This window comes from Mirounga leonina, unplaced genomic scaffold, assembly GCF_011800145.1.
Source record: "Mirounga leonina isolate KUSES-001 unplaced genomic scaffold, KU_Mleo_1.0 Mir_154, whole genome shotgun sequence".
NCBI lineage: Eukaryota > Metazoa > Chordata > Mammalia > Carnivora > Phocidae > Mirounga > Mirounga leonina.
In genome coordinates this window covers 40957678-40985616 of record NW_023270389.1, presented here as the reverse complement: position 1 = coordinate 40985616, position 27939 = coordinate 40957678, and the positions used below count along the sequence as shown (strand labels likewise).

Genomic DNA, 27939 nt, shown 5'->3' with positions numbered 1-27939 from the left:
AAATTCATATTAAAATTCTCTAACTCGTGTCTGACCAGGCAGTACGATTACTTTAGTTGATAAAATGGAAACCCATGAGCCAATCACAAACACCAGGAGGGACCTGTCAACAGTGGCTAGGTTGAGCATTAGTAGTAAAGGGAATAAGTTGAATAGATAACCAAGAAAGGAAACTAAAGTGGGGTAGAGAAGGCAGGCATAGCTATAGTTAGAAAACAGAAAGCAGAGAGGGTGGGAAGAGCTGAAGCTGAAAGCAGAGGGTGGCAGAAGACAGAAGCACAGAGAGGATGTCTAGTGTTAGGCTCTAGGGTAAATTCTGCTAGGGACCCATGTGCTATGATAATTTCTGGAATATCCTCCCATCTTAGCTGGGATGAGAGCTTAGGTAACTGAATACAAAGCTCTTCTTTGCCTATAGGGAGAGGAAGGGAAGAATGGTACATCACCTGAAGCATGCCTGCCTATTCTCTAACCAAAGTCACTTTCATTTCACTAATGCCATGGTAATAATGGTATTTATCTTGAAATTATGCCACAAAAATCATCAACCCATATCCCCACTGTTATAAAAACAATGTTAAATGAATTCAGATTAAATGTACTGAGTACTAATCCATGCTATATATTTTTCTCATGATGTATTTTTCATAATCCATTAACTGTAACAATTCTATGAGCGTGATACTATTCATATCCCCCTTTTACAGATGACCTAGAACAAACTCATCCTGACCTATTCTGTGGAAGACTGTTTAGCACTGCAAAGGGAAATCTGGCACTGCAGAGAGAGGAAGACTTAGATACTAATGTAATCATCAGAAACAGGCTCCAATTGTGCAGAATGCCTTGAGAGGCCCTGAGGAAAGTGAAGATGGAATGAAGGCAGCTTTTATCCTCACCCTGTCAGATCCTTTCTATCTTAAACAGGTAAAAATGAACTCCTAAAACAAGGAATTCTCACAAAGCAGCAGTTTTGAGAAAATAAGTCTAAATGAACAGCTCTCTTGCCATCTAGCTATATTCATTTAGTAGACATATTCAGCATGGGAGACTAATGGCTCTTTTCCCTCAGACTTGGCTGGTTCTTTCTATTTGTTCTGTAAACATTTCTCTTTATTATTTGATGGAGATAAATGGCTATATTATGAATCCATCCTGGGCATCAACTATCTATGAAAGGTACTGGGTTAGGGTTTTGGAAATTAGACCAGATATCTGCAGGGCATTGCAATATTTTCTGGAGCTGATATATTTTGAGTCCATAGCTTCTTTGTGCATTTCACTGCTTCTGATGGTGCATTTTACTATTCTCTTATTCCTTAAATCATTCTCTTGCTCTTTCAATAAGTTGTGCAATAAGCCAGAGAGATAAAGTATATTGTCTGCAACCATAAAGTTTTGGGGGGAGGGGCGGGGGGAGGGCTGAGGGCTTAATGGTTGGGATGTTAGTCATTTATGCATGAAGAGGTTACCAGTTTATATAGTATTTTAAGAAACTGAGGTGCAGGGTGGACTTTAAAGATTCAAAGAAACAGAACAAGAGGATAACTTAAGATATAACATCAAAAGGATCAGGAAATCTAACTCAATCTCTAGTCAAGGTCTTCTGTGAAAACGATAGCCTAGGGCAAATTTCTCACTGACATGAGACAGACTACCATCACACTCACAATCTGCCAAATCCAGCCTCAAAAGCCAGCTAATACAGAAAACCTCCATAAGAGCATAAGAGGAGGAGAATGGACTAAGAAAGAAAAGAGATAGGGAAATGAGACTACAAAAGGAAGGGAGTGGCATGAAAATAGAAACTGGAAGGGAAAATTTACAGAAGAGAAAAGATGAAAAAAGGAGGAAATAGTAAATGTTGGTATAATACAACTAAGGAAGGAATCAGTATGATTATAGTCATTCAGCATTTAACAAAGATTAATTATTACTATATGTCAGTCATTGTGGAAGTAGAGAGATAAATAAAACATAGTTTCTACTCTCAAAGTCCCACAGTCTGGTTGGGCAAATATATACCTAAAGATATAATGATAGCACTGTGTAATAAGTGCTATTACAGATAAATACACAAAATATCCTAGAAATACAAAGAAGGAGAGCAAGTTGGCTCAATTAGAGACAGGTTAAGGGGTGAGGGGGGTAGGAAATTAACAGATCATACTGAACTCCCTGACATTTACACATAGTCAAATTCTTCTTAAATTTATCTGAACTCCCCTTTTTGAGTGAGAATTCTCCTTCTTCCTTTCTTATTCTGGCTAAGGTCTTCCAACTTCTACATTGTGATTTTGATTAAAATGATAATGATTCACTGAGTGACAGTGTTAAGAAAGCTAGAGACAATTCAAAATATCTGGTATTTTACCCACATACACAAAAAGGCCACTAATAAGTTATTACAAAGGATATATGCTAACAACATTTTCTAAGTTAATGCAGATAAACAGTTAAGGAGATGAAGTTTAATTTCTACTTTTATTTTTATTTATTTTTTTAAATTTACGTTTTTATTTATTAACATATAATGTATTATTTGTTTCAGAGGTACAGGTCTGTGTTAATTTTTACTTTTAGAGGCTTGTGAAGAATCAATTAATTTGAACCACTATATCAAAGTTAAACACCTTAGGTAAGGTCACTACCAGGTCTCACTGTTCAACTGCAGTGGTTAAGAGTAAGGATTATGAAACCAGACTGCCTGGGCTGATGTTCCATCTCCATTACTTACTGGCTATGCATTAAACTCCTCTGAAATTAGGTTTCCTCATTTATAAAATGTGGATTGATAGCAGCTCCAACCTCAGGGTTATTAAAACGGTGAAATAAATTAGCAAATAAAAATGTCCAGAACAGTGCATTATATGAAAATACATCTCTATTCTCACAGTAGAGACATGCATAAACATTTTACTATAAAACAAATTATTTGAAAAATCAATTTCCAAATTATATAGGAAAGGACTTTAATTTAAAAACTTTAAGTAGCTTTGAGGCACCTGGGTGGCTCAGTTGGTTAAGTGTCCAACTCTTGGTTTCAGGTCAGGTCATGATCTTGGGGCCCTGGGATGGAGCCCCATGTTGGGCGCTCTGTGCTCAGCATAGTTTCTGCTTAGGACTCTCTCCCTCTGCCCCTTCCCCTCCAACTCTCTTTCTCTCTCTCTCTAAAATAAATCAACAGATCTCTAAAAAAATACTTTAAATAGCCTTTTAGAAGAATAAATTCGTATTTTTGTTTAGAAAATTTGAGCCATTGCTTATGTTTCCCAATTTCTAATTAGGGCAAATACAGATATGCAGAGATTTGTGACCTAATTAATACAAAAAAACTGTACTAATTTGACATGTAAGTATCAACATAAATTTCTTTTTTTTTTCAACATAAATTTCTAATAAAAATTTTTTTTAGCTTTTTGGGGGAGATGTATAGCATATAAATTCCATAGATTCAAATTTGAATATGGATATAAATGGCATCCAGTGCCTACCACCATAGCTAAGTGACATATATTCTTTTCCACTAAAAATTAAAGGAAAAAAAAAAGAAGGAAATGTACTTTTACTTTATGATGAGGCTTTTAAAAAAGACAAACATAACTATGGTGGAAATATTTTTGTTAATTCACTAGAAATAAGTCTCAGGTTGAGTTTTCTCAGTAAGACTTGAATTAAAATAAGTGAATAGGTCAATTAATATTAAGATGCTCTATAAATAACATTTTTCCTGTATACAATTATTATTACAAATATAACAAACCACAGTGCTTCCTTGTGCATTTCATTGCTTCTGATGGTACATTTTACTATTCTTTTATTCCTTATTATATCATCATTGCCAACCTATTCCATCAATAAGTCCTATTTATTAGCACACAGCAGATATGTTGATAAATGTCTACTCAATGGGGAATCATTCTGCTAATAAGACTGGTCATGCATGAATCGTAGCTTACTATTTAAGCAGAGAAGGATGCACTGGGGAAATGCTCACTTTACACACAATGTACACAATGATATTATTCTGTTATTGCAATGATGCAAACCATATTAACATCTGAGTTTTCGGAGTCTTTTGAACCTCATTTCAAAATAATATAGAGATTTCACAATAGTTGAGAGATAACAGATATTTATAATCTTAAAGTTATTTCCTTATAACCATAAGAATACATTTTTATGCAAACAAGTTTTACAATTCCATAAAATCTAGCAATAAAATGACAAAGACTCTCAAAATAAAAAGGTAATCTAATATTGTTGTACTAACTGGATATGATTTATTTTTGGTATAAATTTCAAAAAAACTGGTTCAAATTTTCATCATAAAAAAATCCTTTAAAAAGCATGTTTTCTAAATGATAACAAAATGTATGAAAGGTGATTGCAAACTTTTCAAAATACTCCTGTAGATCTAAGTTCCACACGTAGACCCAAAGTTAGGCCTACGGGTGATATACTTAATGGGAGTGATTTGCTCTTTCATTTATTAATACTTAATGAAATTGGAGAAAAAGAGGGATATTCCTCAATTTGTGATAAAGATCCTACTGAAAGAAATAAATACAAATAAATAATAACCAACTTTGGGGAAAAAAAAAAATCAAGGAGATCTGGGCCATTTTCTTTTCCTGATTGCTATACATACTTAACCTGTTCTAGAACATAAGTGGCTTTTTACCTGTGTGCTTACTATGTTTTTTAATAGGAAAGCCATATTTTATATCTTCAGATTTAAAAAATTTAAGTAATGCTAGATATACGGAATGTATTGCTAAGAACAAAAAAAAATTCCGCTAACCTTAGGGTCATATCAAAGGAAAGAGAAGTCAAAATTACAATTGTCAAGGCAGTAGTATACTTTCTAAGGTAGAAAAAAAAAGTAAGACAATAATTACAAGAATTCTAAAAGTATGTGTAGAGTCCAGTCAACTTAATCATTAATTTTCACTTTACTGTTAGTTGTCATTCACAACCTAAGAAATAATTACGGGAGAGTATTCCCGATTAATTTTGAAAATAGAGCTGGTTTAACTCAGGAGTAAGCAGAAGTCCCTTCCCCAAGCTATCTTTAAACTATCACAAAAAATACAGTAGCTATTTTTCAAGAAATTCTATATCCTATTGCTGCGACTGTAGGATTTTGAGATCATTAAAGAACTAGGTAAAGCGGAAGAAGAAATGGAATTTATTATCAACAAGAATCAAAGTTTCTCAAATTAAAGCTGTCAATCTGGTAAGATATTCTTAAATGCTTTTAGAGAACTAATCTTTTGTAAAATAAAAATGTTTCACTACTACTATCAATTTAGAGGAAAATAACACTTTCACCACTTCTAAAAAAAAAGAAATTCAAAGAGTTCTACATGTTATCACAGCTGGTTAAATGATTTGTATTTAAAAGTACTTAAATTGATCATGAATTAATTATTATTAATTTGCAAATTCATTTCAATAGCTGGGGACTTTATACTCTTTTTAAAGAGGAAAAAAAATGCATGAATATTTTTCCCAGGGCCACTTCACTGTACAATAAAAGGTAGACCAATTACACTATATTCTACACCCCTGGCTCTAGAGCACCACTCACACAGACTACAAAGTGAACCACGCTTTCTGGAGTTGTGCAATACAGCACACTGGGTTTCCTCCTGGAGGAAACTAATGACCAATATACCACTCTAAAAATGGTAGACAAATTTCTGGACTTACCAGCAGTTTAAGCAGCCAAAACCGTGACTTATAATAGAAAGTTTTGGTGGGATTGATAAGAAAGAAAACCATAAATCCGTAAAGGACAAGTGGATACACATATGTAGGGATGACACTAACTGGAGCAAAGAAGCATGCCAGAAGGCTCAGGCACCACAATATCCCAAGGAATCCAGCAATCTGATAAAGGATGGAAAGACAAAGAGAAAACTGTTATTTTTATTTTTCCATTACTCAGAAATATCTTTAATAAAACAAAGGGAGGATACATGTTTAGATATAATGTCAATAACCTTCTTCAAGAAGAAGATGGATTTCAGTATCCACGAAACCAGCTATATAGCTAATGTGAAATAAATTCATGGGACTTTATGTCTTGCTTTGATTACCTCAAAAAGATGCTGATGAGACAAATTGCTTCTTGGATTAAGTTCGAAGATGAGCACATGATTCACTCCAGCCTGTCTCCAACCATATGTGTTGATGCCCAGTAGAAAAAGGAATTCAATCAGAAGAAAGCCACCCCGATATATTCTTATCAAGGGCCATATACTTCTATCTGTTTCAAGTTTAAATACAGCTGAAAAAATATCAATTGCTTAGTTAGAAAATTCATAATGTCTCCTATAATTGTCTTTTTTCTTAATTCTCAATGACACACTCCTTGACATAAAAAGTTTTAATAAATAAAACCTAAGCCTAGGTCATCTCAAGAGCATAACAAACTTGCATCCAGGTTCTTTCCCTTTTTCATTTCACTCTGCAAAATTTCACCAGAATAATTTTCCCAAAACTTGACTTTGGCAAGTTATTCCATTGTTCCATTAGTTTCTTAGATGACAGAGAATCACAGTGAAATTGTTTAGAACTAAAAGATCAATTTTGTCAGCTAAGGATTTCTAGCATGATATAACTTCCTTAGCTTTGCTCTCTCTGTTATTAAACTGGTTATAGTAATATCTACCTCACAGAGTTGCTGTGAAAATTAAAAGACATAGTACACATAAAGACAATTGAAAATAAAAGCAAATGAACACTGTAATGTCATATAAATGATAACAGTTAATATTTACAGAATGCTTACTATTTGCTAAGGATTGTTCTCTATTTTTACATATAATAACTCATTTAATCCTCACAATGGTTCTATGAGTTAAAAACTATTATTTCCCTTTGATTAGTGGGGAAATTAGAGCACAGAGAGACTGAGTAATTTGCTCAGGATTACAAAGCTGGTAGAGGGCAGTACCAGGGTTTTAACTCAGACAGTTTTGCTCCAAAGCCCACAGTCTTACCCATTACATTCTATTGTCCATATGCCCATACAAATGATCAGTACCACTATTACTCTCTGGTTCTCTAATAACTGTAACATTCAAACACCTTAGCCTTGTAATTCAAATTCTTCATCACAATCTGATCTCCAATTCACTTTTCCCAACCTTAACTTACAGTGCTCCTAAACATTAATTCTTATCTCCTGATGAATTTTATTAGTCTTTTCACAAGTTTGCTTCTCACATTTGCTTATGTTGTCCCCTATACCTAAAATGGCCTTGCACTTTCTTTCCACCAATTCAAACTCTACTTAATATTTAAAAGCAAATCCTTACCTATTCATAAATTTATTGAATCAGTGTTTCATTTTGAGCCTACTATGTGCCAAATATTTCAATTTGGCTAAAGATTTCTCAGTTTTCTAAATAACTATAAAATTACTTATTATACTCATTTGAAATTTAACTATATACTATCTTATACAAAATTTAAATAATTATTTATTAGTTAACTTTATATTCTCTACAGTACATAGCACATTTGATAATTTAAAAATAATAGGGTAGAAAAAGCCTTTGCTTGGAGTCAAATACTATAGACCAGATTTCAAATTCTAGCTACTCTAGGGAAAATTATTTTATTTTTCCACATCTCCATTTCCTTCTGGTCAATGATAATAATATCAATTCTCCTAAGTTTGTTAAGAAGATTAAATATGACTGAAGACTCCAAGATTCTGGAGGAGGAGACCTTAGCTTTGTTTGGTCCCAGAAACTCAACGAGATAGCTATCAATAATTCTGAACACTGTGAACTCAACCAGAGATCTAAGAAAAGAACTGCTGCAAATCTACAAATAGAAAACCAACCACTTTCTGCAAGAATGACAAGAAGGAAAAACTCACCTGAAAAAAGAGAACAAGAGGCAGTGCTGACTGCCAGGGACCTAACCACTATAGGTTTAAGTAAGATGTCAGAAATACAGATCAGAATAATGATTATAAAGATACTAGCTGGGCTTCAAAAAACATAGAAGACACTAGAGTATCCTTCTCTGGAGAAATAAAAGAACTAAAATGTAATCAAGTCTAAATAAAAAAGGCTACTAATGAGATGCAATAAAAAGGAGGCTCTAACTGCTAGGTTCAATGAGGCAGAAGACAGAATTAGTCATATAAAAGACAAAATGATGGAGAATAGAGAAGCTGAAAAAAAGAGAGATCAACAACTATTGCGTCACGAGGGGAGAACTGGAGACATAAGTGATACCATAACATGAAAAAAATATTAGAACAACTGGGATCCCAGAAGAAGAGGAAAGAGAGAGAGAGAGGCAGAAGGTAGATTGGAGCAAAATATAGTGGAAAACTTCCCCAATTTGGGGAAGGAAAAAGACATCAAAATCCAGAAGGCACAGAAAACCCCCCCTCAAAATCAATAAAAACAGGTCAACACCTCACCATATAATAGTGAAACTTGCAAATCTCAGAGACAAAGAGACAATCCTGAAAGCAGCTCAGGACAAGAGGTCCTTAACCTACAAAGGTAGAAACATTAGACTGGCAGAAGACCTATCCACAGAGACCTGGCAAGCCAGAGAGGACTGGCATGATATATTCAGGGCGCTAAATGAGAAAAATAGGCAGGCAAGAATACTTTACCCAGCTAGGATGTCATTCAAAATAGAAGTGATAAAAAGGACAAACAGAAACTAAAAGATTTTTTGATCACTAAACCAGCCCTGCAAGGAATATTAAAGGGGATCTTTTAAGTGAAGAGAGAGCCCAAAAGTAAGACAGACCAGAAAGGAACAGAGACAATATAAAGTAACAGTCACTTTACAAGTAGGACTATGGCACTAAATTCGTATCTTTCAATAGTTACCCTGAATGTAAATGGGCTAAATGCCCCAATCAAAAGACAGGGGGTATCAGATTGGATAAAAAAGTAAGACTCATCGATATGCTGTCTGCAAGAGACTCATTTTAGACCCAAAGACACCTGAAGATTGAAAGTGAGGGGGTGGAAAACCATGTATCACGCTAATGGACATCAAAAGAAAGCTGGGGTAGCAATCCTTATATCAGACAAATTAGATTTTAAGCCAAAGACTGTAATAAGAGATGAGGAAGGACACTATATCATACTTAAAGGGTCTATCCAACAAGAAGATCTAACAATTATAAATATTTATGCCCCTAACATGGGAGCAGCCAATCTATAAGCCAATTAATAACAAAATTAAAGAAACACATTGATAATAATACAATTATAGTAGGGGACTTCAATACCCAATTCACTGCAACGGACAAATCATCTAACCCAAAGATCAACAAGGAAATAAGGGCTTTGAATGACACACTGGACCAGATGGACTTCACAGATATATTCAGAACATTCCATCCTAAAGCAACAGAACACACATTCTTCTCAAGTGAACAGGGAACATTCTCCAGAATAGATCACATACTGGCCACAAATCAGGTCTCAACTGGTACCAAAGGACTGGGATTATTCCTAGCATATTTTCAGATCACAATGTTTTGAAACTTCAACTCAGTCACAGGAGGAAATTTGGAAAGAACTCAAATACGTGGAGGCTAAAAAGCATCCTACTATGAACATGAATGGGTCAACCAGGAAATTAAAGAAGAATTCTAGAAAATTCATGGAAACAAATGAAAATGAAATCACAACTTCTCAAAACCTTTGGGATGCAGCAAAGGTGGTCCTAAGAGGGAAGTATACAGCAATACAAGCCTTTCCCAAGAAACAAAAAAGGTCTCAAATACACAACCTAACCTTATACCTAAAGGAGCTGGAGAAAGAAAAGCACATAAAGCCTAAATCCAGCAGAAGAAGAGAATTAATAAGGATTAGAGCAGAAATCAACGAAACAGAAACCAAAAGAACATTAGAACAGATCAACAAAACTAGGAGCTGGTTCTCTGAAAGAATTAATAAGATCGATAAACCCAAGGCCAGACTATCAAAAAGAAAAATGGGAAAGGACCCAAATAAGTAAAGTCATGAATGAAAGAAGAGAGAAGGCAAGCTGCTGCAGCCACTCTAGAAAACAGTATGGAGGTTCCTCAAAAAGTTGAAAACAGAGCTACGACCCAGCAACTGCACTACTAGGTATCTACCCCAAAGATACAAATGTAGTGATCCAAAAGCGCACCTGCACCCCAATGTCTATAGCAGCAATGTCCACCATAGCCAAACTATGGAAAGAGCCCAGATGTCCTTCGACAGATAAAGAAGATGTATATGTACAACATACATACACACACACACACACACACACAATATGGAATACTACACAATCATCAAAAACAATGAAATCTTGCTATTTGCAACGATGTGGATAGAACTAGAGGGTATTATGCTAGGTGAAGTAAGTCAATCAGAGAAAGATAATTATCATATGATCTCACTCAAATGTGGAATTTAAAAAACAAAACAGGATCATCAGGCAAGGGAGGGAAAACAAAATAAGATGGAATCAGAGAGGGAGATAAAGCATAAGAGACTATTATAGGAAACAAACTGGGGGTTGCTGGAGGGGAGGGAGGGTTGGGGGATGGGGTAACTGGGTGATGGGCATTAAGGAAGGCGCATGATGTAATGAGCACTGGGTGTTATATAAGACTGATCAATCACTGAACTCTACCTCTGAGAGTAAAAATACACTATATGTTAATTAATTGAATTGAAATTGTAAAAATATAAAGATGAAATTATTCTTAAAACGAAGATTAAATGTGATCAACATATACTACATGCCTAAAACAATGATGAGTATTCAGTATATATCAGTTTCTTTTTCCTTTTGCTTGAGGAAGCCTCATTTTTTTCTTTAATTTCACAAATATTTATTAGATGCCTATTGTACCTAACAGCATTCAAAGAGCTGGAAATTCAGTAATAAAAGAAAAAATGTCTGTCTTCTGGAAACTTCTATTCTTTATAATGTCAGATAGTGATAGGGTTTTAAAGAAAAAAAACAGGGAAAGGAAATGAAGAATGATGTTATAAGGTGCTATATTAGATAGGGTGGTTAAGAAGATCTCTTAGGAGATGACATTTGCAGGGGTGCCTGGGTGGCTCAGTCGTTAAGCATCTGCCTTCAGCTCAAGTCATGATCCCAGGGTCCTGGGATCGATACCTGCATCGGGCTCCCTCCTCAGCGGGAAGCCTGCTTCTCCCTCTCCCACTCCCCATGCTTGTGTTTCCTCTTTTGCTGTCTTCTCTGTCAAATAAATAAATAAAATCTTAAAAAATAAAAAAGGACATGACATTTGCAGAGATCTTTTTTTTTCTTTTTTAAGATTTAATTATTTATTTTAGAGAGGCAGGGGGAGAGACAGAGGGAGAAACAGTCTTAAGCAGACTCTGTGCTGTGGGGCGCCTGGGTGGCTCAGTCGTTAAGCATCTGCCTTTGGCTCAGGTCATGATCCCAGGGTCCTGGGATCGAGTCCCACATCGGGCTCCTTGCTCAGCAGGGAGCCTGCTTCTCCCTCTGCCGCTCCCTGCCACTCTGCCTACTTGTGATTCCTCTCTCTCCCTCTCTCTGTGTCAAACAAATAAATAAAATCTTTAAAAAAATAAATAAATAAAAATTAAAAAATAAAATAAATAAAAAATAAAAAAACTTACCGCAAAGCTATAGTAATCAAAACTCTGTGGTATTGGGGCGCCTGGGTGGCTCAGATGGTTAAGCAGACTCTGTGCTGAGAGTGGAGCCCAACACAGGGCTTGATCCCATGACCCTGAGATCAGGATCTGAGCCGAAACCAAGAATTGGATGCTTACCAACTGCACCACTTAGGTGCCCCAACATTTGCAGAGATCTTAAGGAAACAGAGAATGAATCATGTGAATATATGGAAAAATAGGGCTCCAAACAGAGAAGTACAAAAGGCCCTGAGATATGTTGAGCCTAGTGTTCCAGGGACAGTAAGAAGGCAAAAGACAGTATAATTGAAATAAATGAGAGGCAAAGCGGTAAAAAGTTAGCCAAGGGAAGATCAGGTAGGACTTCATAGTATTTTGTCAAGACTTACAGTTTTACGACAATGTATGAAGCCAATGAAAGGTTTTACATATAAGTGACATGACCAATTAATAATTTTAAAGGGTATTCCACTGTTAAATGAAGAAGAGACCATAAAGGATCAAGCATGATAGCAAGATTAATTAGCAGATTATGAATAAAAAGCTATATATGGTTTTACATCCTGATTCCTAAGCAAAATCCATAAATATAACAGTCAGTTAACAAAAATAATAAGCCTAGGTCCCAAAGACTGTACAATGAAAACACTGGAGCTAATAAATTCAGCCAAGTTGCAGAGTACAAAATCAACACATGAAATTTAGTTGTCTTTGTATATACCAGCAATGAATACTCCGAAATGAAATTAAGAAAACAATTCCAATTACAATAGCACCCAAAAGAATAAAACACCTAGGAACTAATTTATTTAAGAAAGTATTAGATGTGTACATTAAAAACTACAAAACACGGCTGAAAGAGATCCCATGTTCATGGATTTACAAGACTTGATATTGTTAAGACGATAATGCTCAGTGTTCTGCAGATTTATTACAATCCCTATCAAAATTCCAATGGCCTTTTTTTGCAGAAATGGAAAAGTCAATCCTCAAATTGATATGGAATTGCTAGAAGCCCGAGATAGCCAAAAGCATTGTTGAAAAAGAACAAAGTTAGAGGACTCACTTTTTGTGGTTTCAAAATTTACTATAAAACAGGGTGGTACTGGCATAAAAACAGACATACAGAAAAATGGAATGGAATTGGGAGTTCAGCAATAAATCGATTATATATCTGGGGCACCTGGGTGGCTCAGTCGTTAAGCGTCTGCCTTTGGCTCAGGTCATGATCCCAGGGTCCTGGAACTGAGCCCCGCATCGGGCTCCCTGCTCAGCGGAAAGCCTGCTTCTCCCTCTCCTACTCCCCCTGCTTGTGTTCCCTCTCTTGCTGTGTCTCTCTCTATCAAATAAATAAAATCTTTAAAAAAGAAATCTATATATCTATGGCCAATTGGTTTTCAACAAGAGTGCCAAGACCATTCAATGGAAAAGAATATTTTCTTCCACAAATGGCGCTGGGACATCTACATATCCACATGCAAAAGAATGAAGTTGAACCCCTATCTCTCATCATGTACAAAAATTAGTTCAAAGAAAGAAAAAAAGAGATAAATCAGACTTTATCAAAATTAAAAACTTTTGTGCATCAAAGGATACAATGAAGAAAACAAAAAACAATTTATACAATGGGAGAAAATATTTACAAATCATGTGTCTTGGTAAGGGTCTAGTACCCAGAATATATAAAGAAGTCTTATAACTTAACAATAAGAAGGCAAGTCAATTAAAAAATGAGCAAAGGACTTGGACAGGCATTTTTCCAAAGAAAATATACAAATAGCTAATAAGCACATATGAAAAAATGCTCAATACCATTAGTCATTAGGGAAATGCAAATCAAAACATTAACAAGATACCACTTCAAACCCACCAGAATGGCTATAACTAAAAAAATAAATAAATAAAAAGGAAAACCATGAAGTTGGTAAGGGTGTAAAGAAAATGGAACCCTCATAAATTCCTGGCGAAAATGAAAAATGGTGCAGCCTCTATGGAAAACAATTTGGTGGTGCCTCAGAAGCTTAAACATAGAATTATCGCATAACTGAATGACTCCACTCCTAGGTATATATCCAAAAGAACTGAAACCAGGTACCCAAAGAAATCCATGAGTATGCATGTTCACAGCAGCACAATACATACTAACTAAGGGGTAAAAACAACCCAGTATAGTATATATTCAGTTTTGGTAGATACTGCCAAACAGTTCTCCAAAGTGCTATACCCATTTTTCACTCATTCACTTTAATATCTCCATGGCATTTCATTGTACAGAGGTAACATTATCTAGTTTTTTAGACAATTCCCAATTGATGGACATCTGAGTGGTTTCTAGGATTTTGTTACTATAAACAAAATGGCAGTGAATACACTCATCTCATACATGTCCTTGCACCCATATACAAGTATGTTTGTAAGATAAATTTCTAGAAATAAAATTGCTTAACCACAGTGAGTGCATTTAAAAATTTACATATACTGCCAAATTACCCTCCAAAGAGATTGAAACAATTACTACTCTTCCTATTAGGGTATGAGTGTCTGCTATTTCACACCCTTATATGTACTTTAAATAGCCAAACTCATATCTTTATCAAACCAAAAAATGAAATATGGTATATTGTTATTGTATCAAATTAAGTAAAGGTTACTAGAAACCTATAAGAGAACAAATTTAAAAAAATCTAATCAGGTAACTTTTCATCTTCACCAAACTAAATATCTGAAATATGTGAATTTCAGACAAATTATTAAGTATCAGGTCATATCCCCTTGAGAAACTACAGCAATAACGCACATTATTTTTTGATGTGAATGAAAAAAGAATCGTGCTTGTACATGCATTACTACTGCTGTGTTTCTCTCTCATCTTTCAACACAGTTATCTTTTAATACCCGCTGGGAGATAAATAAGGATAGACAGCTGGCTTTACATTAACCCTCCCTCGCCCCACCCCCCCACACAAAGATCAAACAAAGAAGAGTTCTGAGGTGAGAGAACATAATGCACCACACTAAATGCATAAACCACATACATTAAAAAAAAATTAGACTGTCTCACAAAAGTCTGTATTTACAAAAGAAAACAAAACCCCAATTTGTCCCTGAATTTAAAAACTTCTTTTCAATGCACTCACATAAAAAGAATGAAGTTTATTTTTTCTTATTATTTGATGATGATAATGATAATTACAGACTCATCTTGAAAATAAAAGAAAAAAATTCACACAAAGATGAATGAGGTTTTTCTTAGAACAACTCCCATCACATACACCATATAGTTTATACTGATGTAGTACTTTACAACTATAAACATGGTTTATACTTTTTTTTTTAAGATTTATTTATTTGAGAGACAGAGAGTGTGCGCACGTGTGCACATGTGACTGGGGGGAGGGGCAGCGGGAGAGGGAGAGGGAGAAAGAATTTCTAGCAGACTCCCTGCTGAGCACGGAGCCTGACATGGGATGTGGGGCTCAATCCCAAGACCCTGAGATCATGACATGAGCCAAAATCAAAAGTCAGATCCTTAACCGACTGAGCCACCCAGCACCCCACGTTTTACTTATACTCCTTAGTTGATCTCCATGAAGTGGTCTCATGTATCTTCCACTCTTATCATCTAACACTCTCCTTCACATTAGGTGAATTTATCATTTCTCTCCTTCATAACCCACTCCCCCCTCCTATGCCCCATCCTCTTCCCCTACAAACAAAATCTCTGCTTATCTGTCTCCTTCTCTTAAAATGCCTTTCATCCCATCAGTGTCCAGCAAAAATGCCATTTCCTCCATAAAGTCTTCCCCGATGCTTTCATTTAAAGCAATCACTTTGTTCCTTTGACCTGATTAGAACATTTAACATTTTCTGTCTTGTAGTGTATTATTACTGTTTTAATATATGTTTTAATCTCCCTCACATTATAAACTTCATAAGGAAAGGGATTCTCTTATCTATCTTAATACTCATAAGTATCAAGCATAATAATGAAATATATAAAATTTACCTGCTGAATGAATGAATTCTAAAACGACCCTGTAAATTTAAGGTAGTAAGTCACCTAATAAATAAGGAGATTATTTCAGAGAAGTTAAATTATATCCTTAAAGCCAAAACAACTAACAAACAGTGGAGCTGAGACTGAAACCCAGGCTTTTTGAAGACAAGTCAGTGTTCCTTCCCTAACAGCTGGCTTGACAATCTAGGGCTGGGTTTTTTATTGCAATATTTCCATGTAGTCTATATAAATAGGCTGCATTCATTTAAAGAAATAGAATTAGATTACAATATGATCATAAATTATACCAATATTGGGATAACTATACCCAAAAGGAAAAACAAACCAAACAAATGACCAAACACCACCCCATCCCACCGAATCATTTATAACAACAATAAACTTAGCCCTGACAAATTTCTCTTTCAATAGCAGCTCTGTTAGTTTGGTACTAGTTTTGGTAGAGGGACAGAATAGAACAAAGGCATATTACTAAGGATAATTTAATTCAAAATTTAATCAACTTACCGGCAAGCACAAGGGTAATATTCAGTACAATGAATATTCCACAAAATAGGCCAACTCTAAAAGTAGTCCATGCTGGTGCAGGCTGTAGACAGAAAAACAGCATGCTGGGCATAGGGCAAAACACTGCATACATTTAGTATATGCTGTAATAAATTAGTAGTATGAGACCCAAAGCTCTACCATACAAAAATATTTTATAAACTGAATTTTTTATATATCAGAACCAGAGAAACATCATTCTCCTGTAATATAAAATGGATTTGCCAGTTATTCAAATTCCTTTACAAAAATCTGATTACTAAATAAACAAGAATTTAATCTTGAACTTTGAATTATATATGCACTGAGTTTTTCTTATGGGAGAAATCTAAGGGCAATTTCTTTTTTACAAAGTATGTATCTTTAAATTTATAGGTCACGATTACTCAGAATTCACATATTTGGTACTATGAACCATGGAACAATGGCAAAATTAAGAACACTTGTTTTCTATATTACTTACACTATTAACACTAGGGTAACTAAAAAGTGAATTTTTTTAAAAGATTTTATTTATTTATTTGAGAGAGAGCACAAGCAGGGGGAGCAGCAGGCAGAGGGAGAGGGAGCAGCAGGTTTCCCGCTGAGCAGGGAGCCCGATAACGGGGCTCGATCCCAGGACCCTGGGATCATGACCTGAGTCAAAGGCAGATGCTTAACCGAGTGAGCCACCCAGGCGTCCCTAAAGTTAATTTTTAAGATATAAAGAGATTCTCCAGAGACTGGAATATGAGAATCTCCAGAGTGTGTAGGTTCAAAAAATATTTTTCTCTATTTTACGGTAGTTTTAGATTTAGAAAATGATAAAAGGAAATCAACTGTTTTCTAATATAAAAGGAAGTACCCTGATATTTTAAACATAAATGTATGAGAAACAGGAGAGAGAAAATATTGTGGAATTAAATATCTGCTATGAATATTATAAAGAACTTCTGTTGTTGTTAAAGGTATAATATCTTAAATGTTACATTTAAGATAGTTTAAATGTTCTCTAAAAACCTTTATATGAAAAAAAGCATTGAAACTCCCTCTGCTAAAAACCTTTAAATGAAAAAAAGCATTGAGACTCTCTCTGACTTATATATTAATCAGTAACAGGTATCTGAATTGTTAAAGATTGAAAGCATCCAGAGGGAAGATGGTCATTTGTATTTTCAAAAAAATTTTTTCTAGTTTAAAAAATTGTGTAATTTATCATATATAAAAGAATATATATAATGTATTTGGACTGTTAGGAACTGAATAATAAAGTGTTCACCCATCATCAGAAACAGAACATTTCTATTACCTTTGAAGTCCCTATCCCTTCCAGATCCATAAACCTTCCCTCCTCACCAAGGATAACCATTTCCGTGTTTTCTTAGCTTTACCTCTTCTTTTTGCATTTATAAATACCTTAATTCTTCAAGATTTTCTTATTTTTAATAGCTTTACTAAAATATAACTCACATATACTAAACTGCACATATTTAAAGTATACAATTTGATGTTTTGATATATGTAAACACTTAGGAAATTATTACCATAATCAAGACAATGAACATATCTATTGCCCCTCCCAAGAGATTTCTCATGCCCTTCTGTAACACTTTTCTGCACGCCACACCCTATCCCACCCCACAGAAAACCATGGATCTGTTGTCATTATATACTAGTTTGCATTTTGCAGAGTTTTAGGTAAACAGCATCATATAGTATATACTCTTTTTGGTTTGGTTTCTTTCCCTCAGTGTAATTATTTTAAGATGCACCCATATTGTTCCATATATCAATGTTTACTCCTTTTTATTCCTGAGTAGTATGCCATTATATGGATATACCATCACTGTTTACCCATTCACCTACTGATAGATATGATTTGTTTCCAAGTTTAGGCTACTATGACTAAAGCTGCTTCAGAACATTTTGTGAACCATTTTCTTAAAGGATTTTATTTATTAATTTATTTATTTTAAAGAAAGCTCTATACCCAACATGAGGCTCAAACTCATGACCCTGAGATCAAGAACTGAATGCTCTACCAACTAAGCCAGACAGGTGCCCCTTGTGTACACATCTTTATATGAAAATATGCTTCCATTTGTCTTGGGTTAATACCTATGAGTATAATGGCCAGATCATATGGTAGGTAAAGGTTTAATTTTTTAATAAACTGCCAAATTGTTTTCCAGTATGGTTGTACCATTTTAGTTTCCACTAGCAGCATCTGAGATATCAGAGCTTTGTTCCTCAAACATTTAGTGTCCATGTTTTTAGTCATTCTAATAGGTATATGTTACCTCACTATGGTTTTAATTTGCATTTCCCTATGACTAATGATACTGAACATCTACTCACATGTTTACTTGCTATGCATATATCTGACTGTTCAGATCTCTTGCCCACTTTTAAGGTGGGTTGTTTGTTTTCTTATTTTTGAATACTAGAGTTCTTTATATATTTTGGATACAAGTTTTTTATCTATTATATTTTCTTTCTAGTCTGTTGCTTTTCTTTTCATTCTCTTAATATTGTCTTCTACAGAGCAGAAGTTTTAAATTTTGATGAGCAGCTTTTGGTTTTATTTCTTAGAAATCTTTGTATAAACAGGTCATCAAAACTTTTTCCTGTATTTTCTTAAAAAATGTGTACTTTTAGGTTTTCATTTAAGTCTATGCATACCTAAAATTAATTTTTGTATATGGTGTGAAAGATGTGTGGAAGTTCTTTTTTTTTGCACTTGGAAGCGAATCGCTCCAACACCATTTGTTGAAAAAACTATCCTTGTCCCACTGAACTGTTTTCACATTTTTACTGAAAATTAGTTGACCAAGGGGAGGGGGGTGGGAGGATGGGTTAGCCTGGTGATAGGTATTAAAGAGGGCACATTCTGCATGGAGCACTGGGTGTTATACACAAATAATGAATCATGGAACACTACATCAAAACTAATGATGTAATGTATGGTGATTAACATAATTAAAAAAAGAAAAAGAAAATTAGTTGACCATATATTTATTGGTCTATTTTTGGACTTTTTAGTCTGTTTCATTCATCTATTTACTTATCTTGACATTAATACCACACTGTCTTGATTATTGTAGTTTTAATAATTTGATACAAGGTAGTATCAATCTTTCAACTAAGTTGTTCCCAAGTTTTGTTGGTTATTCTTGTTCATTTTTAACTCCGTATAAACTTTTTAATTTGCTAACCAGTTATATACATATATAATAAATACAAAGGCCTGTTGAGATTTTCAGCTGGATTGTATTTTATCTATGGATCAATTTAGGAAGAAATGATAATTTAGAAATATTGGGTTTTCTAACCCACGAACATGATATATCTCTCATGCATCTGTCTCTTAATTTCTCTTAGCAATGTTTTATAATTTTATTTTATTTTATTTTTTTTAAAGATTTTATTTATTCATCATTTGAGAGAGCGAAAATGAGAGGGAGAGAGCACATGAGAGGGGGGAGGGTCAGAGGGAGAAGCAGACTCCCTGCTGAGCAGGGAGCCCGATGCGGGACTTGATCCCGGGACTCCAGGATCATGACCTGAGCCGAAGGCAGTCGCTTAACCAACTGAGCCACCCAGGCGCCCCTGTTTTATAATTTTAAATGTAAAGGTCTCACACATCTTTTGTCAGATTTATCCCTACATATTTCAATTATAAATAGCATTAAAAAATTTTTTATTTCAGGGTGCCTGGGTGGCTCAGTTGGTTAAGTGTCTGCCTTTGACTCATCCGCATCGGGATCTCTGGTCAGCAGGGAGCCTGCTTCTCTCCCTTCCTCTGCTGCTCCCCCTGCTTTTGCACTCTCTGTCAAGTAAATAAATAAAATCTTTTTATAAAAAAAAGAAGGAAATTTAAAAAAATTTTTTTTAAGATTTTATTTGAGAGTGAGCAAGAGAGAGCACAAGCAAGGTGAAGGGCAGAGTGAGTGCTGTATTCCTTCCATTGTTTATTCTTATCGACATTCTAACTTCTTGGTCTCCCCAAATTATTATTATTTTTATTTTTATTTTTTTTAAAGATTTTATTTATTTATTTGAGACAGAATGAGAGAGAGAGAGAGAGCACATGAGAGGGGGGAGGGTCAGAGGGAGAAGTAGGGTAGGCTCCCCACTAAGCAGGGAGCCCCGTGTGGGACTCAATCCTGGGACCCTAGGATCATGACCTGAGCCAAAGGCAGACGCTCAACCAACTGAGCCACCCAGGCACCCAAATTTTTTTTATTTCAAATTGTTCTGAATGGTACATAGAAATACAATTTACTTTATTTATGGTCTTATATTCTGCAACCATGCTAAACTTACTTATTAGTTCTAGTAGTTATTCTAATGATTCCCTGGATTTTTCTACATAGGTTACCATGTCATCAGCAAAAAAAACTCCACCAGTTTTAGTTCTTTGTTTCTCATCTGAATGCCTTTTATTTCTTTTTCCTATCCTACTGCATTGGCTAGAATCTCTAGTACAATGTTGAATAAAAGTGCTTAGAATGAATATCCTTTTTTGTCCCTAGTTAGGGAGAAGGTATTCAGAGTTTCATCATTAAGTATGATAATAGTTATAGGATTTTTCATAAATGCCTTTTATTAGGATGAAGAAGCTCTTTTTGTTGTTGATTTCCATTCCGCTGTGGTCAGAGAACTTATATTCTATCATTCAAATCCTTTTAAGTTAAAAAAAATTAATAAATAAATCTTTTTAAGTTTATTGAGACTTATTTTATGAAACAGAATATGTCACCTAAATATTTTGGTATAATTACTGTGTAGATCTCATTTAATAAATTTTTTTTGATGTAACTATGGCATTTTGGGTGAAGTTCTGTAGTAGCCCAGCACACCTGAATCTTCCCACCCCCTATCATTAAATACCTAATCATAATCATTGGTGACTATAACATGAAATAAATATCTCACCTTAATAATTTGGGGCGACCAGGGTGCCTGGGTGGCTCAGTTGGTTAAGCGACTGCCTTCAGCTCAGGTCATGATCCTGGAGTCCCTGGATCGAGTCCCGCATCGGGCTCCCTGCTCGGCGGGGAGCCTACCCTACTTCTCCCTCTGACCCTCCCCCCTCTCATGTGCTCTCTCTCTCTCATTCTGTCTCAAATAAATAAATAAAATCTTTAAAAAAAATAAAAATAAAAATAATAATAATTTGGGGAGACCAAGAAGTTAGAATGTCGATAAGAATAAACAATGGAAGGAATACAGCATAAGAAGAGAAAGGTGGGAAGACATTACAATTCATCATGAAGTGAGATCTGGTGCTGGATTTTTAATTTTTTTAGATTTTATTTATTTATTTGACAGAGAGAGAGACAGCGAGGGAGGGAACAAAAGCAGGAGGAGTGGGAGAGGGAGAAGCAGGCTTCCCGCTGAGCAGGAAGCCCAATGCAGGTATCGATCCCAGGACCCTGGGATCATGACCTGAGCTGAAGGCAGACGCTTAACGACTGAGCCACCCAGGTGCCTTGAGGTGCTGGATTTTTTAAAAACAAAATAACAGTGGTAATAACTACTTTTAAAATTTGGCTTTTTTTTTTTTTTTAAAGGAGAGAGAGCAGGGTTGGAGGGCAGAGGGAGAGGGAGAGAGAGAATCTTAAGCAGGCTCCACACCCACTGCAGAGCCTGATGCAGGGCTCAATCTCATGACCCTGAGATTAGGACCTAAGCCGAAATCACGAGCTGCACGCTTAACTAAACCACCCAGGTGCCCCTGACATATTTTTTAAAGTAATGAAACTAGTATGTCTTACCAACTAAACAGATTGTGTTGATTATTAAATAGGCAAAACCAACCAACCAAAAAACTGGAAGCAACTAACCTGAGCAGCTCCCAAAGGGGGGACACGTAAACGCTTCATAGCTTTTTGTCGGTCACCATCTTCAAGTTCATTAGTCACTACAGCCTAGAAAGACACATTAAATTTTGACATAGGTTATACTAATCTTGCGTAATACATAAATAATTCTGAACCATTTATATACATGGTACTCTGATAACCTCTTGGTGAATGTACACTGACAAAGCAAAAGACAAAAATCATGAGTAAAGAATACTGTATTCAAAGACAGCAACTAATTACAAAAAGAGAATAGAGATGAAGAATTATTTCATTAAAAATAAGACATTAATGCAATTGAAAATATGTGGTACGTGAGATTGCTATACCTCAGTTTCAGAGATGAGCTGGTTGATTTTCTTGCACGTATAAAATGGGGCCACTTCAACATGAGCCACGCGCCAATCTGCTCCACGAGAAGTTTCCAGGATTTTGTCATGCTTTTTGAGGATTTTTCGAAACCCTGTAAAATTCAGATTCTACAGAAAGAAATAAGAAAAACTAGTATAATTTCCACCACCATAAAAGAAGAAAAATAATAAGCACTATGCATTGATGAGCTGACTGATGACTGAGTACTGAGGGAAATGGCAATGCTTTCATATAAGCATTTACTTCTAAAAGGATAAGACTCTTCCTTCTTGAGGTGCCTGGGTGATACAGTTGGTTAAGCAACTGACTCTCAGTTTCAGCTCAGGTTGTGATCTCAGGATAGTGAGAGTGAGCCCCACCATCAGGCTCCGTGCTCAGTGAGGTGTCTGCTTGAGACTCTCTCTCCCTCTCCTTTTGTTCTTCCCTACATGCTTACTCTCTCTCTCTCATAAATAAATCTTAAAAAAAAAAAAAAAGACTCTTTCTTCTTATTCCATCTATTTATTTCAAGGTAGTATGCCATCAATAATAAAAGAAACCCTAAACTATGAACCCTATGATTTCTATTTCAAGTAAATTAATGGAAGTCTTAGACTCAAAACATTTTTATTTCCATTTTCTTATGTACAATTATTCTCAAAAAGACTAATTTATATTATTTTGCTTCATGATCAAAAGAATACTATCAGAAAATATTTTGGATTTATAATACACTGAATACACTTATTACTTTTTTGTTTTTTAAAGGACTGGTATTGCTATGTATTTTCCCCCTACTACGCAAGCATGTATAAAAATGGAAGATCGTTTATTTCTTTTAACTTCGTTTTGCTTCCATCCATTCTCAGTTTGGGGATGGGAGTGCCAAAAGAGTAACACTGATCATACATACAGGGTTTTGCTGATAATGGATAAGAGCTTGCACTCCTCCTCCATTTCTACAATATCAAAATACTACACTTTTCTACATTCTCCAATTGTTGTTTTTCAGTATATGCAAAAAAGCAGGAAACTGTAGATTTGCATGGTTCTTTAAACCAGAGATCTTCCAAATTTGCTGAGCACATATCCCTATCAGTAAAAAAATTGAGCACTTACTCCAAATTACACTTTGCTTCCTTGCTAGTTTGTTTATAATTTTTGTCTCATACCTTAGCAAATCATCTTAAACTCTCCTAGGGGTGCATACACCGTGATTTAGATACTGCTTTCAATTAATTTTCCTTTCTCCTCACTCTCAATATATATTCTTACAGAAGAGCCAGCCTTAAAGAATAGAGAATAGAACAGAACTTTTATAATTAACAATTATTTTTGTTTTCCCAAGGTGCTTTTTATAATGGCGCCAAACAAAAGCTTCTGGGAAAGCTAATAAAATAAAATTTAACACGGGTGTTTCTCTGCAACACACAAGCATAATCAATGAAATATGAAATGTTAATATTTTATAGCATTATAAGAAGAATTACATTTTTGTTTCTTTTTAAATATAAATTATAAAGCTACAGATAAATTTCAAAGGAAAGGAATTTCCCATCATATACTTTACTATTCTTCTAAAATTATTTTCCAACTGGTTTTTTCTTTGAATGATAAAATACTAAATTACCAAAGAAGGTAGAATTATAAAAGGGAAAGAAAGGGAAATAAGTACATGCATTAACAACTTAGATTACTAGAGATATGAGATTATAATGACTTGTTTTTATTTTTTTAAGATTTTATTTATTTGACAGAGAGCGACACAGCGAGAGAGGGAACACAAGCAGGGGCAGTGGGAGAGGGAGAAGCAGGCTTCCCACTGAGCAGGGAGCCTGACACGGGGCTTGATGCCCCAACTCTGGGATCATGACCTGAGCCAAAGGCAGTTGCTTAAGGACTGAGCCACTACCCAGGTACCCCGACTTTTTATTTTAAAACCCAATATTTACCCCTAGAATACTTTTGTTATATAACCTTTAGTTTTTATATAATGTTTTATATAACCACTGAATAGAAGTACTAATCACAATAATAAAATGGAAAAAGAACAGTATGTAAGGTCTCTTTAAAGATTCGATGCTTTTGCCTATTTAAATGTTTATTACTGAACAAATCTATTTTTCAATAAATTCATTATAGATTTAAATATGTAAACTAATCTGTAAAGAATGAGAAATTAATAAATGCCTTCTATTTCCATAATTCAGTGTACATGGTAATTCAGCTTTTCAGATTGGGTTTTAAAAATGCTGAGTGATATATCACAATAGCTTATTCATCCAGTCTCTATACGTGTTTGCTGTGACATAATTTCTTTCACAAGATATTTTTCCACTTTTAAAAAAAATTTTATTTTCATTCTAATGTAGTTAACATACAGTGTTATATTAGTCTCAGGTATACAACAGAGTGATCCAGTAATTCCATAAAGATTTTTTTTAATAGAGTTATATTACAATCTGTGGATAATACAATTAGAAGGATTCTCAGTGGGAAGTTGTAGAGTTAGTATCTTTTATATTACTAGTGTTAGTTTCAGAAAAGTTAACTGTCTAATTGCCTTTGTGGAAATTTTGTTATAGGCTTGGAGGAATGTAAAGCTCTTACATAGCCAGCAGTGGCTGGAGAAACATATATAATTTCTTATTTCTACTTACTACTACCAGAGATGCCTCTAAAAATGGGAAGTAAACCATGAATCAAGGGTTACTTGTGCACACTGTAGAAAAGGTTTTAGAAGACTGATCTTCAAAAACAGAAGTCTTATTAACACTATTTTGCCACCTTTGATACATGGCTTTTAGCCAATAAGAATATCTGAAATCACATTAAGAACCTAAAAAATAATGACATGCTAAAGATTTCCCTTTTTGGATTGGCCCATTAGTATAGTTCAAGGTTAATTCCAAACTCCTCAATTATTTGAAGGTTCTATTCTCCAGGATAAGACTCTAAGTACCTGATAGTTCTGCAGCAGGATTAGACTGAGGTAGAACTCACTGAAGGCCAGTTTAAGGTCTTTAATATTCCTATGTTGGACACGTTCCTCATGGGATAAGTGGAAGACTGGCTTCCTGCGCTGTCGCAGTGTAGTAACGCCAATGCTCTCTTTCTGTGCATCCAGTGATGACTGAAGCTCATTCTGAAGTGTAGCAAACCTGCGCTGAGCCTCTGCAAGCTTTTCTATAAAAACAAAAAACAGAATTTCAAATCATCAAGATAAAAAAGCTGGTAAAGTTCTCACTGACTTTTGATTTCTTACTTTTTTTTTTTTTTTTTTTTTTTTAAAGAGTAGAGAGAGAATGAGAGACAGCACGAGAGGGAAGAGGGCAGAGGAAGAAGCAGACCCCCTGCTGAGCAGGGAGCCCGATGTGGGACTCGATCCCGGGACTCCAGGATCATGACCTGAGCCGAAGGCAGTCGCTTAACCAACTGAGCCACCCAGGCACTCGATTTCTTACTTTTTATTCTGGTCTGTTTCCCTAAAATTTCTAGGAAAAAAATGTTACATGTAATATTTAGAACTGGATGGGAAAAAAAATGTTTTGGTATAACATTTCATTCTATCTTTCTATCCCACATTTCCCTCCCTGCAAAACCTCAAGTGTACCCTTTGTTTTTACAGATGAAGATATAGAATCTAAAAAGCCACTAAAAGTGAGAAAGCAAAATGGTACAGCCACATTATAATTTGGAAAACAGTTTGTCAATTCTCAAAAAGTTAAACATAGAGTTAGCTACATTAAGATCCATCAATTTCACTCCTAGGTATATATGTTCACACAAAAATTTGTACATATACATGAATTTGTATTCACAATAGTGGAATACAACCTAAATGTCCATTAACTGATGAAAGGATAAGCAAAATATGGCATGTATATTACATATATATATAATGGAATATTATTCAGTCATAAAAAAGAATGAAGTACTGTTGCATACTATAACATGAATGAATCTTAAAGAAATCATGATAAGTGAAAGAAGATAATGCCACATATTGTTTTATTATTATTCAATTTATATGCAATGTCCAGAACAGGCAAATCCAGAGACAGAAAGATTATGGTTGCCAGGGCCTAGGGGGCAGGAAGAACGGGGAGTGACTGCTAATGGGTATGCGGTCTTTTGGGGGGTGATGAAAATGTTCTGGAATTATATAATGGTGATGGTTGTACAACCTTGTGAATATTCATGATTTGAATTTCTCTCCTCAGGAATAGCTCAGTCTCTTTTAAGGGCTCATGTGAGTAGGTCAGGCTCACCTGGGATAATCTCCCATTCTTAAAGTCAACTGATTTGGGACCTTAATTACAGCTGCAAAATCCCTTCATAGCCACACCTAGGCAGATGTTTGACTGAATAACTGGAAGAAGGTAGAGCATACACTATGGAGGAAGGGATGTTAGCGTCCACCTTAGAATTATGCCTACCGTGTATTTCTGAACTGATGCAAATTTCTGGAGACTCCAAATGCCACTTGGTCCAGCAAATGGAGATCTATAGTGTTCAGCTGACAGATGAAATATTAACCCAGGTTTGATTCACAGTGGACCCAGCTGGTCCAAAGACACATTATGATTGCTTTCTCTGTTCCAGAATGTATAATTGGAGTAGAAACACCAGGCCATTTGTAGAAATCTCCACATTGACTGTGACCCAGGGGTAAGAGCCATTATTGTAGGAACGATTAATGGAAGTTTTGAGAACTTCTTCCTATCAATAATCAAGAAGCAAAAGCACAACCCTAGGGGAACTCCAGAGGTTAGTGCCACCACCAGAGAAGTGAAAGATGCAGGGATATTGATTATCTATCACATCTCCATTTATCTGTTTAGTCTGTGCAGAAGTTGGATGGATCTTGAAAAATGACTATGGATTACAGTAAATTTAATCAAGTGGTCACTCTGATGGCAGCTATTATACTAGATGTGGTATCATCACTGGAGGAAATCAACAGAGCCTATAGCACCTGGTATGCAGCTGTACAACTAATAATGCAGCTTCTCATATGGCAACAAACACCTGCATGGTCTCTGAGCCCCAGAAATGGCACCATTCCCCATCCATACCGGTCAGCCACCTAGTGGCAGGTTAAATGCATTGGATGCCTTCTATCACGCAGGGGGGCAGAGATCTGTCCTCCCTGGAATAAATGTATTCTTGATATGGTTGTACATTCCCTGCTCATAATGCTCCTGGCTAGCACCACTATCAACTGGAACGCCTCATCCATTTTCATGGTATTCTATATAGCTTTGTTTCTGATCAGGAAACTCATTTCATAGCAAAGGTTGTAAAGCAATAAGCTCCATGGAATAAAATGGTCTTATCACATACCCAGAAATTGCTGGCCTAAAGAGAGACTTAACAAAGTGAGCTGGGAGACAAAACTCTGTAAGAATTGGGTTCAGTCTTACAGGATGCAGTATTAAGGCCATTATATTTATTGTTGCTTTCACAAACACAGCCAAAATACAGAGTCTAGGAATCAAGGGATCAA

At 35.3% G+C, this 27939-nt stretch overlaps 1 protein-coding gene across 1 annotated transcript in view; it reads right to left on the bottom strand.

Annotated features, from left to right (window-relative positions):
* XPR1 (xenotropic and polytropic retrovirus receptor 1) overlaps positions 1-27939 on the bottom strand; it is a 242984-nt gene that overhangs the window by 56518 nt on the left and 158527 nt on the right. Inside the window, exons 4-9 of the mRNA XM_035010567.1 lie at positions 25393-25616; positions 22409-22558; positions 22062-22145; positions 16195-16276; positions 6105-6295; positions 5716-5895 (exon numbers count right to left, since the gene is read on the bottom strand). Coding sequence (XP_034866458.1) covers positions 5716-5895; positions 6105-6295; positions 16195-16276; positions 22062-22145; positions 22409-22558; positions 25393-25616 — 911 coding nt within the window. The remainder of the gene's footprint in view (positions 1-5715; positions 5896-6104; positions 6296-16194; positions 16277-22061; positions 22146-22408; positions 22559-25392; positions 25617-27939) is intronic.